Source organism: Dryobates pubescens, chromosome 22, assembly GCF_014839835.1.
Source record: "Dryobates pubescens isolate bDryPub1 chromosome 22, bDryPub1.pri, whole genome shotgun sequence".
Lineage (NCBI taxonomy): Eukaryota > Metazoa > Chordata > Aves > Piciformes > Picidae > Dryobates > Dryobates pubescens.
Window position 1 is genome coordinate 7,497,501 of NC_071633.1, and position 16,597 is coordinate 7,514,097.

A 16,597-nucleotide genomic window follows, 5' to 3' on the forward strand; every position below is an offset into this window, starting at 1 on the left:
TTACTGGTATTTCTTCCCTCCCTCCAGCCTGTTTTCATGCTATGGGTCAGGACTTAACAGCTCTCAAGAGTGTTTGGCTGAATAGCAGCAGGCTTCTAAATCTCAAATCAAGTGCTCTTCAAAGCACCTTACTTCTCTTGAGATAAAAACTTGAGGCAGGTTTTTCTATCTGGCCTATTCATCAAGTATCGTCTACTGAATTGTTGACATTTCTAAACACTAAAGGGATTTTAAAGATCTTATTGCTCTAAAGAGACTTCACTTGTAGTAGGGAATAAAGAAGTGAAATGAAAAAAATACTGACACATGAAAAGTACAAAACTAAATAACTGCTAGAAACAGCTGAAAGCAAATAACTATAATTTGACATATAGTTTCTGTTCAAAACACATTCTTGATGTAGGGATCTGCTTAAATAGTCAATCCCTTCCCCCAGCTTCCAGATAAATAGCAATGTTTATTTTAATCTCAATTAGTCACAAAATTCTTGCATTTAATGTGATACCAGTTTATGTTGTTTGTATTTAGTATGTTTGTTTCAGTTTACACTGAGTCCTACAGCCTTTTATAGAGTCATTTAAAACTGAATTAGCATGACCTGTCTGTTAACCTTTACTCAGCAACTTCTTATTCTGTGCTTAAACTACCTTTAAAAGCATTGGTTAGCCAAAGGGTAGTCAATGTGACCACTTGATCACCAGTGTGATTTTTATATGTTTTTTTATAAGCAATATCAATCACTGAGTAGAAATATGCCACGGTATGTTTTCATACCTAAACAGGCTGAGACGATATTACAGATATTAAATTACACTTCAGTGACTTCTGAAGTCTAAGATTATTTGGTAGGAATACTACAAAAGGCTTTGTAAGCTGGAGTTTTAAGCTATAGCCCTCATGAGTCATGGAGGATTAGTACTGAAAATAAGAGGTATTAAAATATGCTTTATGCAATGTCGGTATCCTTACCTGGGAGTTACAGGAACTGAACATACTTCTATATCAGTGCCAGATTTTAGAGTGAGAAGACAGTGATAGCAGAAATACTCTTTTTTTTCTTCTCCTCCAGCCTGGATTTTGCCTTAGTGTGGGGCATCTGGCAGTGGCATTTGCCATTGCAGAACTGAAGTTTCTAGCTTGTGAAAAGCTGAAAACCTAAACAAACAGGTCTTCTGGTTAGCAGCCTGGGTTTATAAACATGCAGGATTTTGTAAACCAGCACTATGTTTCTTTATCTAAAAGATACTTGCTTTTAAAACAGAGATGAGTAATAATAGTTTGCACTTACATAGCACTTTCTCATTTCACTACCACTGTTTTAAAGTGATTGAATAATTTGTGTTTCTCTGCACATACTAATCCTGCAATGCAGACTGAGAAAATACCTGTAGCAAAGAACTTGTCCATGCATGAAAAGCAAAATATTTTATTTTGTTTTTAAAAGGAGAGCAAGAGAAATCGGGGGGTGGGGGGGTGGGGAGGGCTGGGGGAGAAGACGATGAAAAATCTCCAGAAAATTAGTCTGCTTGAAAAAGGTATTAAATTGTTCCTATCCCTGAAGCTTTACAAATGTGCTAATTGTTGTGTTCTGGTCATGTAATATGTTTCTGAGGAAGTTAAGGCGCTGCCCTGTTGCCAAAGCCCTCGTGCTGTCCGGGGGGAGGGACTGGCAGCCCTGTAACGCGGGCAATGAATCTTCCCTTTGGGCAGCGCGTGCTCCAGGTCTGAACGCCCAGAAATGCTTCACAGATGTGCTGGGCTGCCTAGCAATGGAAATTTTCTAATTCTGGCTGACCTAAAAAAGTAAATAGACTACTGAGCGTAGGGCTGCTCCCAGGATAAAGCAACAATACCCCCTCAGCTAGCATTTACATGTTGTCCCTCTGCACGCTCCTTCTTCATAACCAGCAACTTGCCAAACCTGCGACACTTGTCTCTTGGAAGAGAGGTATTCAGGGACATACTGGATGGGTGGTTTGCATTGTGTAGTCAAATGTAAAACAATACAGCTCACGCTGTCTCAGGGCTTTCTAGAGCAATGCTGCATGCCCCAGAGAGATTCTGTAGGTAGACACATTGGCCATTATCAGTAACACATAGGCAGTCATAAGTGATGTGTGCATTTGCATGTATAGTTACATACTGTGTTTGTACACACAATGTCTGCAATAGATCTGTAGGAGGAAATCAGCACTGTCAGTGTATACAAACTATAGAAAAATCACTGGAGCAGCCCATGGATAGGCTAGTCCAGAGTGTCAGAGCAGCTCCCGTTGTCTTCTGTTCTTAGAATCATAGAATCATTTAGGTTGGAAGAGGCCCCTGGAATCATCAAGTGCAACCATTGAACTTCTTAGGAAAGTACTTCATTAAACTCTAAATTTGATAAGATCTATAGAGACAAGATACTTGAAATCAATGGGAGCTTGTCGGTGAGGAGTGATTTAGTAATAGCTGGCGGAACCGCTCAGTTCAGAAGTCTGCATTTCTGTTGTCCCTCATTTTTGAGTTGGCAAATCAGGCACTGAAACACTCTTCTAATGAAGTCCTGCCAGTGTGAGTTCCCTGTCTTGGAGTACAACTTTTCTGTGAAGTGTAGGGATCTATCTGAACAATTTTATAAAGAGGCAGAATAAACTTTGCTAGTTGTTACATGTTGTGGCACACCCTCAGATAAAATGGTGGGGGTTAAATGGGTGTGTGGAGTTTTCTGAAATGTGACATAATATTTAAATTGAGACAGAAGCTTAGAGTTAACTTTAACAAACAGTTTTGGATGCAAACTCAAATATTTGGTTTATTTTCCAACCTAGCTGAAACTGTGGAGGGTGACAGTAACATTGTAATATGTTAAATCTCCTCGAACAGATGCTTCTGTCTCTGCTGTTTCTCTCTCCTCCTCACTTTCATAGCTTTTGTTTGTATACACAGTGACTTGAACACTTCTCAAGCTTCCCAGCAGAGAGACCCAAGTTGTTGTAGAGCAGTGTGGGCATTGCCAGCAACCCTGGAATGTTTCCAATGAGCCATCTGTGGTCTGATATGAAATCTGTACTTTGTGGCATGTTGTGGCCATTCAGAAGAGGAGATACAGTGGAGGCACCAGCTCCATATAGCTGTAGGACTAAATTCCTCTCCTTGACCCTTTCTACTCCAAATAAAGAAATTTTTAAGATAGTCATCCAGGATTCCTGAATAGTCAAGAAAGATGGGCAAGCACTTGTGAGGATGACTCATCTCATCCTGAGTGTATAATATAAGGTTAGACTGAACGGCTTACTTGTAGACAGCTGCAATTAGGTTGAATGAATCCATCAGGGAAGAGATTGTGACATTGACATTAGCATCCATCCGGACTAACCTGAGAGCTCTAGAATTACACAGACTTCCATCATGGCTCTCACACTCCTCTCACGTAAGCTCAGGGAGAAGAAATTCAGCAAATGGGGCAGAGCCAAAGGAGAAATGTTTCTCTGCGTGCTTTGGCCATAGATAATACCATGACACATTGTTTCCTTCCAGCCTTTAGACAATGTATTCCAGTCTCAGCTATAACACACTTAGATAATATATCTCCTCATGCCTTCCATGTTTACCTTTCTTCACTGATCTTCACTTCAACCCTTTGTCATGTAATTTCTTCCCCTATGCCTATTCTCTTTCAGTCACCTTTCTATGCAGTATTTTTTCAGTTAGAAGGAAAAAAAAATCTTTGGCATTGATACTGTGTTTATATATCATGATGTTTTTCCTTCTGCCTGGATATTTCATTTTTCACCTCATCCTTTTTACTCACTTAGTGTAGTCAGACTGTAAACTTTTCAGGACAGAGACAGTCTTTCAATATGTGCTTGGCAAGAGTTGAACCAATAAGTATTACAGTAGTAGGTTATGTAAGTGTTTACTACTGGTTGTAAGACTACCATGTATTTCCCTGAATTTTGGATCAGACAAGCAGTTGAACAGCCATAGTCTTTGAATAGCTGACAATCAGAACTGATTAATCCAGACCCCTTTATAACATTGGAAGCTCCTTCATTATGCAGAGACTACAGTTATAGTATAAAGCAGATCTGTTAACTTGTACATGCAACTTAGAGGACTCCATGGTTCAAACACTTGGCATTCTCAAGAAGGTAAATCCTCCTGATATTTTTATCTTCCCCTTGTGTCCCTTCACATGTAGCAAATTGTCTTTAATACATCTTGGAGTTTTTCTTTGAGATGAAAGCACTTGTTCCGACAATTGTCTGCACTTTCCTGTCACTGAAAAGTAGTGACTAATGCTGCACATAGAAAAACCCAACAACTGTCTCTATTCCCTTTGTTATTGGAACTGCTTCAGCTATCAGAAATCTCTTAGGGATTCATTTTGCATGAACAGGTACAGAATCAGAATCATAGAATAGTCTAGGCCAGGAAGGACCTCTAAAGGTCATCTAGCCCAACCTTCCCTGTCAGCAGAGACATCCCCAACTAGATTAGGTTGCCCTGTGCCTAGTTGAGCCTCACCTTGAATATCTCCAGGGAAAGGGCCTCAACCACCTCCCCGGGCAACCTGTTCCAGTGTTCCACCACCCTCATAGTAAAGAACTTCTTCCTGATATCCAATCTAAATCTGCCTTTCTCCAGTTTGAAGCCATTGCCCCTTGTCCTGTCACCGCAGGCCTTTGCAAACAGTCTCTCTCCATCCTTCCTGTAGGCCTCCTTCAGGTACTGGAAGGCTGTTATTAAGACTCCCCAGAGCCTCTTCTCCAGGCTGAGCAACCCCAACTCCCCTAGTCTTTTCCTGGGTACTATAATAATAGAAATAACTACTGGCAATTACAAATGAGGTAATAGCAAAAAGACATGAAAGGGAAGACATAACCCAAGGGTTGCATTACGAGCAAACAGGAACAGGAACTCAACCTCTGTACCACAGACCATTCCTGTTCTCTCTTGTGTGGGCTTTATGGAATGGTGAGAGTTCTGCTTCAAAGAGGAATAAGTAGGATATAAAGCTCTCCCAACTAGGAGTTTGCATCTTTCATTTTCCCAGCATTCCTAAAATTCTTCTCCCCACCCCACCCCCTCTCCCCCTAAACCAAATCCCTTCGGCTTTGGTGACTTCAGTCTTCATGGAGTTGTAGCAAATGGAACTAGAAGGGATCTAGAGAGGTCACTAACCCATCTCCCTGCCCCAAGGCAGGACTGCAGCCATAGCAGACTAATAAGCTTGTGTGTGTGTGTGTGTGAATGAAAGATCCAAACAAATGGAATTCTAAAGATTTATTACTATTATTTATATAAAGTTCAATTGTGAAAAGTTTGCAGTTGTTAAACCTTCATATAAGTGTTAGAAGAGTAACATGGTTAACTTCAGTGGGGTTATTTTAATATATATTAAATTAAGAACAAACTAGCACCTCTTTTTTATGAGATTCAATGATCTTGCGTCACTCACATTATTATGTGTGTGTTTCCTTCAGTATTACACTTACAATAGCTACCAAAAATATAATAAATTAGGGGTTAGATTTTTGCCAATATAGGTACACCTGCTTACCAGCAGCAGGAGAGGTTGTTAGGAAAACTGCTCGTCAGCCTTCTTAATACTGAAGAGTGAAAAAAACAAAAAGGTCTTGCATTGCAAAGTCTGTTTTTTATAATAAATCTGTAAAAATCCCTGTGATACAATAAGCTACAGTGGCAAAAGCACTTGCAAGTGTTTTTGCCTACTTTGTTGGTTTCAGAAAAACAAATTACACCCCAACCAAATATATTACCCCACTGGAAGTTCCTAGATTAGCCACAACTTGGATCTTTCCATCCCAGTCTCACAAGAACGCCATCAGTGCTGTATTCGGTCCTCAGTGCTAAGACAGGACTAACTGATTGCTCGGTGTCCCTTCTGGCCTCTCCTGTTCTTATCTTCCCAGTCTACTTTTTTTCCCCCCTCATTGAGAACAAATAAAGTAATTAGAAGTTTTCTTCAGGCAGAAGGAGGAGCAGAGGCAAAGTATGTAATAAGTTTTGTCTGAACTGTTTTCCTTTCGTAATGCATGCCCTAAAGCTGTGTGCTTAGCTGTGTTCAGGGTAATTGTTCCTATCACCTCAAAGCCTTCCCGACCTGCCCGATGCAGTGCGGGTGGGAAGCACCAGCACTCACATCGTGCCCTTGCCCTGGCTGTGCCTTGTCCAGTAGTAGCCTTCTTCCACACCCACTGATTTCTTCATCAAGTGAGTGATGCTGAGAGTCAGATTCTAAGATCCAAAGTTAAAACATTTCTGACAGCCTGAGTGGGTGGAAATACTGTGTGGTCATGTAATTAAACACACTATAATAATGCAGAAACACAATTACTTGCATAAAGGAAGTTTACTCCAGCATTCACCAGTTTTCACACTGCCAAACTTTACCTTTCTTTGATGCAGGCTTTAAGAAATTATCACAAGGAGGGTGATTATAGGATCCTATTTTGGTTTGTATGTTGACTTTGGCCAGGCTATGATTATTTTGCTTTCGGATACTGTTGCCCTGCCAGCTTGCTGTAGGCTACAGGAAGTTTCGTGTTTACACACATACTAGAATATTTTAGTGAAAATCTGCAATTGTTTGCAGAACAAATTCAGATAAATATTTTATGTCCAGCATTTATACCAGGAGTAAATACTGTCCTGTGGAAATCCCCCCAACTTGGCCCAGGCACACTCATCACTCTATGTTCAGCTTGACCCTTTTCCAGGAATGTGTCTGCTTTTTGGACCAGGAGTGAGCTGCTGCATATGCCTGCAATCTGGGTTGGGGACGCTGAGCAGAGGAGAGGGGCAGGGGCAGGAAGAGGGCACAAAAACAGCACCAGCAGCAAAGAGAAGGGCAGATCAATATCAACAGGAGGAAAGAGGAGCAGGACAAAATAGGAGGTGAGAAAGATAGGGAGCTGAGAGAAGAAAGGGTGGCCTGGCCCTGAATTTGGACCTAAGCATTAGGAATGGGAACAGGGGATAGAATATGGGCAGAAGAAACCTAGGGCTGGCAGGAGCAGGAGTTAAGAGCTTGGAAGCAGGAAGCTGAGACTGGCTGGGGAGAGCAATCAGAAATGGGGCATTCTTGTTATGAAGACCGGTTGCAGGATGGAAGACCTGGGCAAGGAGGACTAGGATTGCCTATGTGAGCAAAATTAGCCTAGTTCTTACCAGTAAGAGACAGAAAGCAATGGAGGTTACAGCCTCAGAAACAGCAGAGTCATCTGTCCACCAGAAAACATTTGTCCTAAACTGGGACTTTAAATGTGATTGTTGCTCTGTGGTCAGCAAATATCTGTGAAAATGTTTGTCCATTCTGTAATGTTGGTGTCCATAACAGATCACAGCCTACTCACTTGCTGCTTTAGTTCAAGTGTCCTCAATCTCCCTGCTGATGCCAAAACTAAAGACCTGTTGTTTAACCTGTGGATGACTGTATAATAGTTTGCAACAAATTTTCCAGTATGTTGGTGGTTTAAAATGTAGATTATTTTTGTAGTGGTGTTAAAATATTCAATAGGATTAATATTTGCAGCTCTGTTTATATTTTCAAGCTGCACACAGAAAATGTAAGGAATGGTACTTTGAAGTGCCTGTTCAGGCTTTATTCATAGGTAGCTTGTGTGTGCATGTGTGTGTGCTGTGATTCAGGATAATATTCAGTTGTTTTCAGAGGACCCTGGTGTGGTTTACTGTTCAGAATATGCCTGATCTGAGGATGAAGATGGCATATGCTGTGAAATTTGCTTCCTGGAGTACCAGCAATTTGTTGGAACATTTGGAAAGTGGGATAATAGAGAGGGCAAGAATTGCAGGAGGGGTGGGCTCATAATTAAGATGGTGGAAGGATATCATGGAAGGTATGCTATGTGCCTATGCCACTGGGCTTCTGTGATTATGTTACTTCAACCCAGCATTTTTATTTCTGTACTCTTAGTGTCTCCTGCTTTCTGAGTGCCTGACTTGGGGTTCCTGAAGAAATGCTAAGCAAGAGGGAAGTTAGCATTTGATCATGTGAAATGCTGTTCAGTGATAACCCTTCTGGACCAGCAAGTCCTAGATGACTCAGTTTGTGTTTCTGAAATTAGTAGATACTGTTTGCTTGTGTTTTATGTGCCTCAATTCTCTGTCCCTAAAGTAAAGGTAACCTTGCTGCCCTATCTCACAAGAATATTGGGAAAATAACAGTTGGTATGTGTGAAGCATTCAAGTGCTGTCTGCTGACATGTGCTATTGAAAAGCCATTCTGTCTCCAGAACAAGGTTTGAACAGTGTACAATAAAAACATCAGATGAGTTCAGAGTAAACAGTGACAAGAAACAAAATACTGAGTAGCCAGTCACTAAATGAACAGTGTGCATCCCCTTCTCTGAATAAGATGGAGGAGGAAGGGTATATGGGTGCTTAATGAAACACTCTGTCATAGCAAATGCATCTGTAAAAGCCAAATTCAGTCCCACCATTTAGTCTGGGATCTTTAATTTCCAGCTGTTTTCTCTGAGTCTTTACAAATTAGTAATTATACATCTATTTTCTCTTTGTAATGTATGCTAGCAAGCAAACACTGTGTTGTCTTAAGAGGCTGTGTATCACTTTTCTTCTTTTTTTTTTTTTAATTTATTTTGACAACACTTTCAAGTCCAGGCCACCCTGGCAGGGTATATATTGTCCCCTATCTGTGATATTAGTCCTTGCATAAGATGAGTTTGCTGAGTCTCAGTTTGGTTTGCCCTTCATCACCTTGCTCTGAATCCATTTGGCATACTTGGCAAAAGGGCCCAGGAGGAAGACAGTGGTACTACAACTCCCCTGGAGGAAGCTGCCTCTCCGCCCACCATGGCAAAAGCAGAGAGATGCTAACAGCAAGTGGGAGAAGGCTGGATTAGCTCCTTTGTCTCTCCACCTCCCACACACCACATACTCTGTACCCTGGGGTTTTTTGGAAAGCAAATGTGACTGAAAGATCTCCCAGGTGCTCTCCTACACTTTCTGGCTTTTCCTTGTCCATTTTCCAGTGGTTATGCCCCCCCACACACACACACAAGTTATACACCGGCAAATATTTTTCTCAGCAGATAGGCACATGCCCTAGTTTATGTTGTGTTGATGCAGAAATTAGGCATCATGAACCACAGTTCAGATCCACAGCTGTGTTTAACCTTAGGAATAAGGGAAGGACTGTGAGTGAAGGATGCCATACCACAGCACTGATTTTAGTACAGCAAAATGCAAGAGCTGCATGGTTAGTAAACGGTGTGTACAGGGTGGGGCTGGTTTGAAACGTAAATTGTGCTTCATAAGCAAAGTGCTGGAGAGAAATACACACATTTCTCCTATTCCAACACTCAGGTATGTCATCTCACCCTGAGCACAGGCTTTCCTTACTCCACATGCATTGTTTTATGTGCTTCCTTCCCTTGGAGAGGACAACAACCCAGCTCACATTCTTCTCCCTGACCTGCCCACAGCCAGGAGTGACCGGTGGTGGGAAGCACTTTGTGCAATTAGGCATAACATGAGAGGTGCTTCAATCTCAAAGCCAGAAATGAACAGTCAGCCTGCTGTAAATACAGTTATTTCTTATGCTTTTTAATTGAATTCCTATCCTATCCTACAAAAGTTGCAAAGGTATTGAATAAAAGGCAGCTCTATTTAAGTGTTGAGGTACAAGTAAAAGCATAGCAAAAGCAGAGAATAGGGAGAGTCCACACAGCCTCCTAATATACTTGTGCAGCCATTACTGTTCTGTTCTCTTCAGAAGTATCTGCATTTTAAGAGAGCCACACAGTTTAGCCTTTACCTACTAAATCTTTCAAGAAATATGCTCCTTCCATGATACCAGTTTCATAAATTATTGCACTGTGTAGAAGATGCTTGGCTCTCTCATCTGACCAGCTTTCAGTAACTCACCATGTCCAAAAGAGAGCTAGTAATTAGCCAAATAAAGCCTCAGTTTTGCATTCATTTTCACCTTGTTTTACAAAAGCTAAATGGCAATGTCATGTCTTTTACATATCTCCAGTGTGAAAGATCCTCAGAGGGAGAGTTGCAATATTTTTGTCCTAGTTGAAAAATAAGGTTTCTTATGCAAGGGTTGTGTGCTTGTGGACAACTGTGTAACCTGTAGTTTCCTCATCTGTAAACTGCATGAAATGTTCCTGCAATTCACAAGGGATAGCAAGCTTTGATTAGCATATAGGATTGTGTTATACAAATGCAACTACTACCACTGCTTGGTTTTACTGTCATGGAATATGAAGAAGAAACACCTAGGAGAATAATGCTGCAACCAAGGTGAGCCCTCTCTATCTTTTGACCATCACATCATTTTTTTCAGGCTCTGCCACAAAGCATGCATGTTTGAAATAAAACCAAACTTCTACTGTAATGCCATAGGAATCCAAGGATTTGATGTAGGGGATGACATAAAGGCAAAACACTTGTTTTTAAAGGAAAAATGCTTTAAATTAAATACCTCGAGCAAATTTGGATTTTGTTAAGAAAAATTTCACAAGGAAAAAATCTGTTCCAATGCACAGAATCCAGTCTATTGAAAACATGCAAAACTTCCCAGGTGAGCCTAACAAAGCGTCTTGGAAGTGCTTCATTTCTGTGGGTAAACATTGATCAGTAAGGAAAAAGACTGTGTTTTGAAATATGCTATGGAAAATAAATTCTGCTGCAATTCTTTTTTTTTTTTTACCCTCTCTCTCTTTCTTCTCTCTCTCCCCATCTCTCTCTCCCTCTCCCTCCTGAAAATCTCCTGCCACAGCGACTGCATTTGCCTCCAGACTTGTCAGACACAGTGAGCCGCACAAGCAAACAGGATCTGGCAGAATCCGCCAAACTGCTGAGCTCAGGATGTGGTGCTATGGCCATGGGCAAGAAGCACCTGGACTTCTAGTGATTTCTACTTAGCAGCTTCACTCAGATTTATATGACACTCTAATTATGAGTGTTAATGACTTATATAAATATTTTTCTTAATGATTTGACCCAGCAGTCTTTAAAAATACATGTTATCGTATGGTGCCTTCTTTTTTTTTTTTCCCCTCCTTTTTTTTCTTTTTCCTTTTTTTTTTGTTTGTTTTTATTTTGTTCTGATTTCTTTCTACTAATTTTGGTTGTGTTTGGATTTTGCTTTTTGTTAAAGCTTCTGTTATGTTGGGTCCTGCCATTGTTCTGCTCAACTGGAAACACACAGTATATTGTTCCTTCCCCTTAAAACATGAAAATCACTTCTACCCTTTCATTTCATTATAATATTTTTTTTCTTTGTTTTTACAATAAAAATAAAGAGATCTTTTTTCCCAGTGGAATTTTTATATACTTACATTTTCTATTTTGTATGGCTTAATAAGTTAAGTTGGATGGTCTGGTGAAATAAAGGAATGAAACTAAACAATTCATTGTCATGTGTTATTCAAAAAGCAAACTGCTCAGTTATGGGTTTTAAAACATTCTTTTTTGTAGGTGAAATACCTTTCTTACATTTCAGGAAGTAGTTACATTAGCTTATTGAATATCTAATAATTGATTTTTAAGTCTATGAGATCATTTTTATTCTAATATGCCACGAGGAATGGTTGGGGGTTGCATCAGAATATATTATAGTTAGCCTCATCACTTATTACATGTATTAAAATGCACTTGAATGGAATTTACTACAGATAGAGAAAAGAATTGATTTCCTTATGTAGCTCAAAACAGTAATCCTAAACAATTGAAGTCAGCACTATGAAATTATGTCAACAGACATAATTCAAGATTGAAATTCAAACCGACAGCTACATTAATGCTAGAAAACCAGAAGAGTGCGTTTGAGCTCGGGGAAGGGTATCACAGCAAGCTGGTCTAAAGCAGGGCAGATTTTGCAAGTAATTCAGGCTTCTGTACCCTCAGATACACAATTGGTGAACTTCTAACTATTTTGCATGTATCTCTGTGTGTATCTCATCACACAAAAGAAAGGCAAAGCAAAGCTGACCTGTAAATGAAAGTGGTTTGTGTTCTTTCTTCTGAGGCTGACTTCCATTTTGAAAGGTAATATTCTTCTTCTTTGCAGAACCTCCAAGACACCCAGCTGTAAGATTGCATTACAGTTTCAAAATTTAGTCTTTATAATAGTGTATTACATGGCTGGAGTGAAACTGACTCTTCAAGGAACATGTTAATAGGATGCAATAATGGTAACTTATTTTGATGGGTTTGGAACCAAGAGTTGGTTAAGTGGTTTGCCTTTTTTTTTTCCCCCTGCAATACAGGTTCTACTTTATTTTTCCCTTGACAACACTGTGTAAAACAAAGACATAGCTTTTAAAACTGTCTAACTAATATGATGAATGTCAATCACTTAAAAAACTCCACTGTAGCATAAACACATACTGTATACAGCTTTTATTCTGAATTAGAATAATTGAATCAATGACAGTGATTTGCCAGGATGTCAAATCTATCCATCTTATCCTGTCACTACCAGTTTATTTTTTGTGATCAAAATCAAAAAGACTACTATTTTGTCATCAGCTATTTCATTAGTAGTAACAATCAGGTTTTCTCTTCCACATTTTTGAGATATGCCTCTTACATTTTTTTATTTCTAAAGACACAAATCCTTTTTCAGCCTTTTCAAAATAAAGTTTCAGAACTGAACTGTCAGTTTAATAAAGCAAAAAGACATCTGCTTTCCTGTGCCAATATGTTTAAAATATTATCATTGATGTCTCAAACATTTTTTTTCCCCTCATTTTGTATTATGTGTAACATTGAATGGGAGTTCTCATTAGATACTTAACTGTGCCTTTTAAAAGCGTGAAATAATTTAAAGACTTAGGATAAAAGGGGTTTTTAACAAAGGTGAAGTTTTATGTAGGATGTCTTTTTAATGTAAATAACACAAAACACAGTATTTCTTTGTGAAATGTAAAGTCAGAAGACATAGAAATTGCTGCCAACATACTTAAATAGGTCATTGACTTAACATACAGGGGAGAAAATATCATGAAAGTCACAGCTGATTTCTAGTTAACATGGTTAGTGAGTAATGTTTGTATTCCACACGTCTATATGTGTCTCCTATGCATGTAAGACTTTGGTTTCAAAAACTTTGGTAGGTTAATGTTAAAGCTGACAAATATTTGGAATAATAAAGGGAAGTCCTCTTGCAAATATGGATCAATTTTTGTTTTTTCTGAGTCACTAAACATGCTTTGTAAAATAAGTGTTAGAGTATACAGATGTACAGCCTTGTTCACCTAAGGCAAAAACATGGAGCAAAATTTTCTCTTCTTTTCTTCCAAAATACTGTATCAGTTACAACAACATATGACAGTGACTTGGCTAATCCAGTCAACTCATCAGTGAAACACTCCATGTACGTGCTACCCGACACCGTGTAGGTGCAGAGCAGATACAGTGCAGATTCCCTTGATTGCGCCAAAAGCAGTCTTGCCTTGGGAAGCAGAAGTGTTCACGTGGTGATTTTCTGTGACTTTCCGCCCATAACCACTCTGTGAATGACAAGCTCCTGTGTGTGCAATATCCTTTGGTTCTTCCTTGTCGTGACTTAAAGGCAAATATTTAACTAAGGGGTGCAGCTCAGGTAATCGAAGAAGGGGTGCAGCCCATTTTGACAAGTTGGTAGCACATTGCAACAGCCTCTTTTTGCATCTTCAGAGCCCCCTTGTTGGCTTGGATGGAAAATGCGTGTGATCCTTCCTTGCACTCAGAGGGCTCTCTTCTGCAGAGACTGCAGTATGAGGTTTTTTGTTTGTTGTGATTTTTTTTAAGCAGAACTTCCTACTTTTTAGTAGGCTACAAACTGAAACCACCAAACTCAGCAGGGAAACAATACATTCATCCCAGTGAAGACATTCCCATTTCAGCACAAGAACCTGATCCTCACAGAATTGTGACACACAGTTAAGAAAGCAGTAATGAAATTTAAAACGTTGTGTCTTTAATGTGTCAAATAAGAATTCTTTATATAATTTCTGTTGTGTGGAGGTTTTCAAAATAGAACTATTTGGAACATGAGAAGAATATTATGATAGGTAAGTCTTTTTCTATGTTTGTAAAGAAATCTCAAAAGCAATTTCAAGGATGCATCTGAATTCAATTCTCTGTAACAGTAGCTACAAGCATCTGAAAATGGGCATTCAGCTTCTTCAGATTTGACACATGTGGTAGAACGCCACTGGTTTCATCTTTAAATTCAATGTAAACTGGCAATGTAGTTTCAAACACAGCTTTTGGAAAAGTATAAAAATCTAATTACAGAAGTCTTTTACGGTGCTGGTGTTGGAAAGTAAGCTATCAATCAAGGTCCTCTGAAACCACAAGGTTGAAACATAGCCCTTAAAAATGTATCTATATGACAAGCATTGCACAAACACAAATACACAGGTATTAAAACAGGGCTTCTCTAGGCTCATATATTAGAAGTGCAATAAAGTGTTATTTTTTTGCCTGTGCTGGAGAAACATCATCCATCACTACAGAGAAATAGGAAAGAAGATGTTCTTATGCCTTTAAGAGGTGGTGAAAGCAAGCACTGTGCCCCATGACATCTCCTGGGGGCTTTATTTTCTCTTGTGAGCTACCTGAGTGCAAGGCCTGCATTTCTTTTTTTAATCACACTGAGCATGTGGTGATGCTTATTCAATAATAAATGTACCTGGGTAGAAAAAGGAATGAAAGTGAATCCTCTTCATCTTAAGAAAACAGGCAGCTCAAATGGAGGAGAAAAAGAAACCAAAAATCCCACTACCATTTCTGTTCAGTTTCTTGTCTAATACAAACATTAGGTTCTTGCTTTTCTTTTTTTTCTTTTCTTTATCTTTTCCTTCCTTTTTTTCTTTCCTCCTTTTCTCTTCTTTTCTTTGCTTAGCTTTTCACTTTGTTTTCTTTTCTTTTTTTAATGTCTTCTGGCATTGAAGGTAAATGTTAAATCCAAAATGTAGCCAGAACTGAAAAATCAAGTCTTCACTCTATGCTGGCAAAATGTTCACAGTCTCAGAATACTTTCAGCACTTACAGCATCAGAGGTGTTCTCTGTAAAGTCTTGAAACATTAATTTTGGTGCACTTTCAGGTATTTGTATTGGAGTCAGGCTGAAGCAAAAGCACTGAAGAAAGCTCTTGCTGAAATTTCATGGGGTTAGACTTAAAGGAAGAGAAATGAGGTCTTGTTTTGGTTTAGATGTGAAATCAAGCAGTTTTCAGTGCCAGTGTTTTGGGAAAGCATGTTGTGCGGAGAAAAAGACTTTTCTGCATTTCTTAGTACTTTCTTCTTCATATTATCAAAGTATCTCAGAGTTACTACTCACAGACCAGGACTGCTTTGTGGAGGGCATCGTTCTTGACCTGGCACTTTCACCACTGCAAAACAAATTTGTCTTCCTGACCTGTTTTGAATCAACAGCAGGACTTGTTGGTAGTTCTAGACCCACCATCTTCATCTAGCAGCCAGAACTGGAAACTGCAGGTCTGGCACATGATTCCCAGCAAGGGAGGTTTTAATGGCACCATTTCCTCTCCAGACATATTCAACATGTATATGAATCCAGCAGATGAACTGGTCAGACAACAGATGTACATCTGCATGCATAAGGAAACTCCTGCCACCAGTATGGCCTTGCACTTGGAAAAGCTAAGCTAATTAATAGAGCTGAAGTCAGTCAAGATCAGATAGAGAGTAATAGGCTAGGGAAAGCATTTGGAAGAATTCTCCAGCGTGGTGGGATTTCCATTTTTTATGCTTCCCAGCCTACATTCAGGACAGCTCAGCAATTTTGGAAAATTACTTGAGTAAGAAGGAGTTTGACAGTGCACTCTTGGAGGCAGTGGAGTAGCAAGTCCAGCCTTGAGAAAGGCAGAGTCTTCCCAGGAGCCACCTCAAAGCTGAGGGGTTCTTCCCGACTAGCAAAGGATCATGGATACATCATCAGTGTGCCAGCTTCAGGCAAGTAAATAAAACCTTCTCCCAACAAAAACACTGGGAAAGAGGATGGAAGCACAAGCAGTCTGGTAGGTGGGCACAATTACTTCGTGCCTGATGGGAGAATAAAGCAAGATAGACACAGTAAAAGAATATATACAAGGGAGCAGAACAGGGGGGTTGTTTGTAGTCCAAGCCTATTGAAGATTCTGTGAAGTTTTAAATATGTCCTTGGCCAAACAGGTGTAAATCAGCAGCAGTTCACACAGAGCAGCTGAATGATAGGTCAGAAAATTGTCAGGCCCAACAGAAACTTCGAATCAAAGGGCTTGACTGCGTATTTGGCAAAGTAACAGTGGTGACTTGAATTCAGAGAAATCAGAGTGGACAACTTGCTTCTTTAAAAGCAAAAAAAAATATATAAAATTTAAATGACTGGATTTTTATTTCATCCAGTCTGACAGAGGGAGTTTGAAAAATAAATAAACCCTCCCCTGCAGTATTTGGAACACAAAGCTGCAGACTACAGGCTCAATACAAATCCAGCTTTGCAGAGAGAAATATAAAGGGTGAAACAAACAGTTACAAGGAGAAACACAGATCTTCTTCACTTGTGATAAGCTAACATATTTACTGTAACAACCTGAAGGTA

The 16,597-nt window shown here is 39.5% G+C and overlaps 1 protein-coding gene across 1 annotated transcript in view; it reads left to right on the forward strand.

Moving 5' to 3' along the window:
• The window catches only part of ELP4 (elongator acetyltransferase complex subunit 4), a 119,112-nt gene extending 108,186 nt beyond the window's left edge, over window positions 1-10,926 (forward strand). The window contains exon 11 of the mRNA XM_054172011.1: window positions 10,781-10,926. Coding sequence (XP_054027986.1) covers window positions 10,781-10,926 — 146 coding nt within the window. The remainder of the gene's footprint in view (window positions 1-10,780) is intronic.
• The last annotated feature ends 5,671 nt before the right edge of the window (window positions 10,927-16,597 follow it).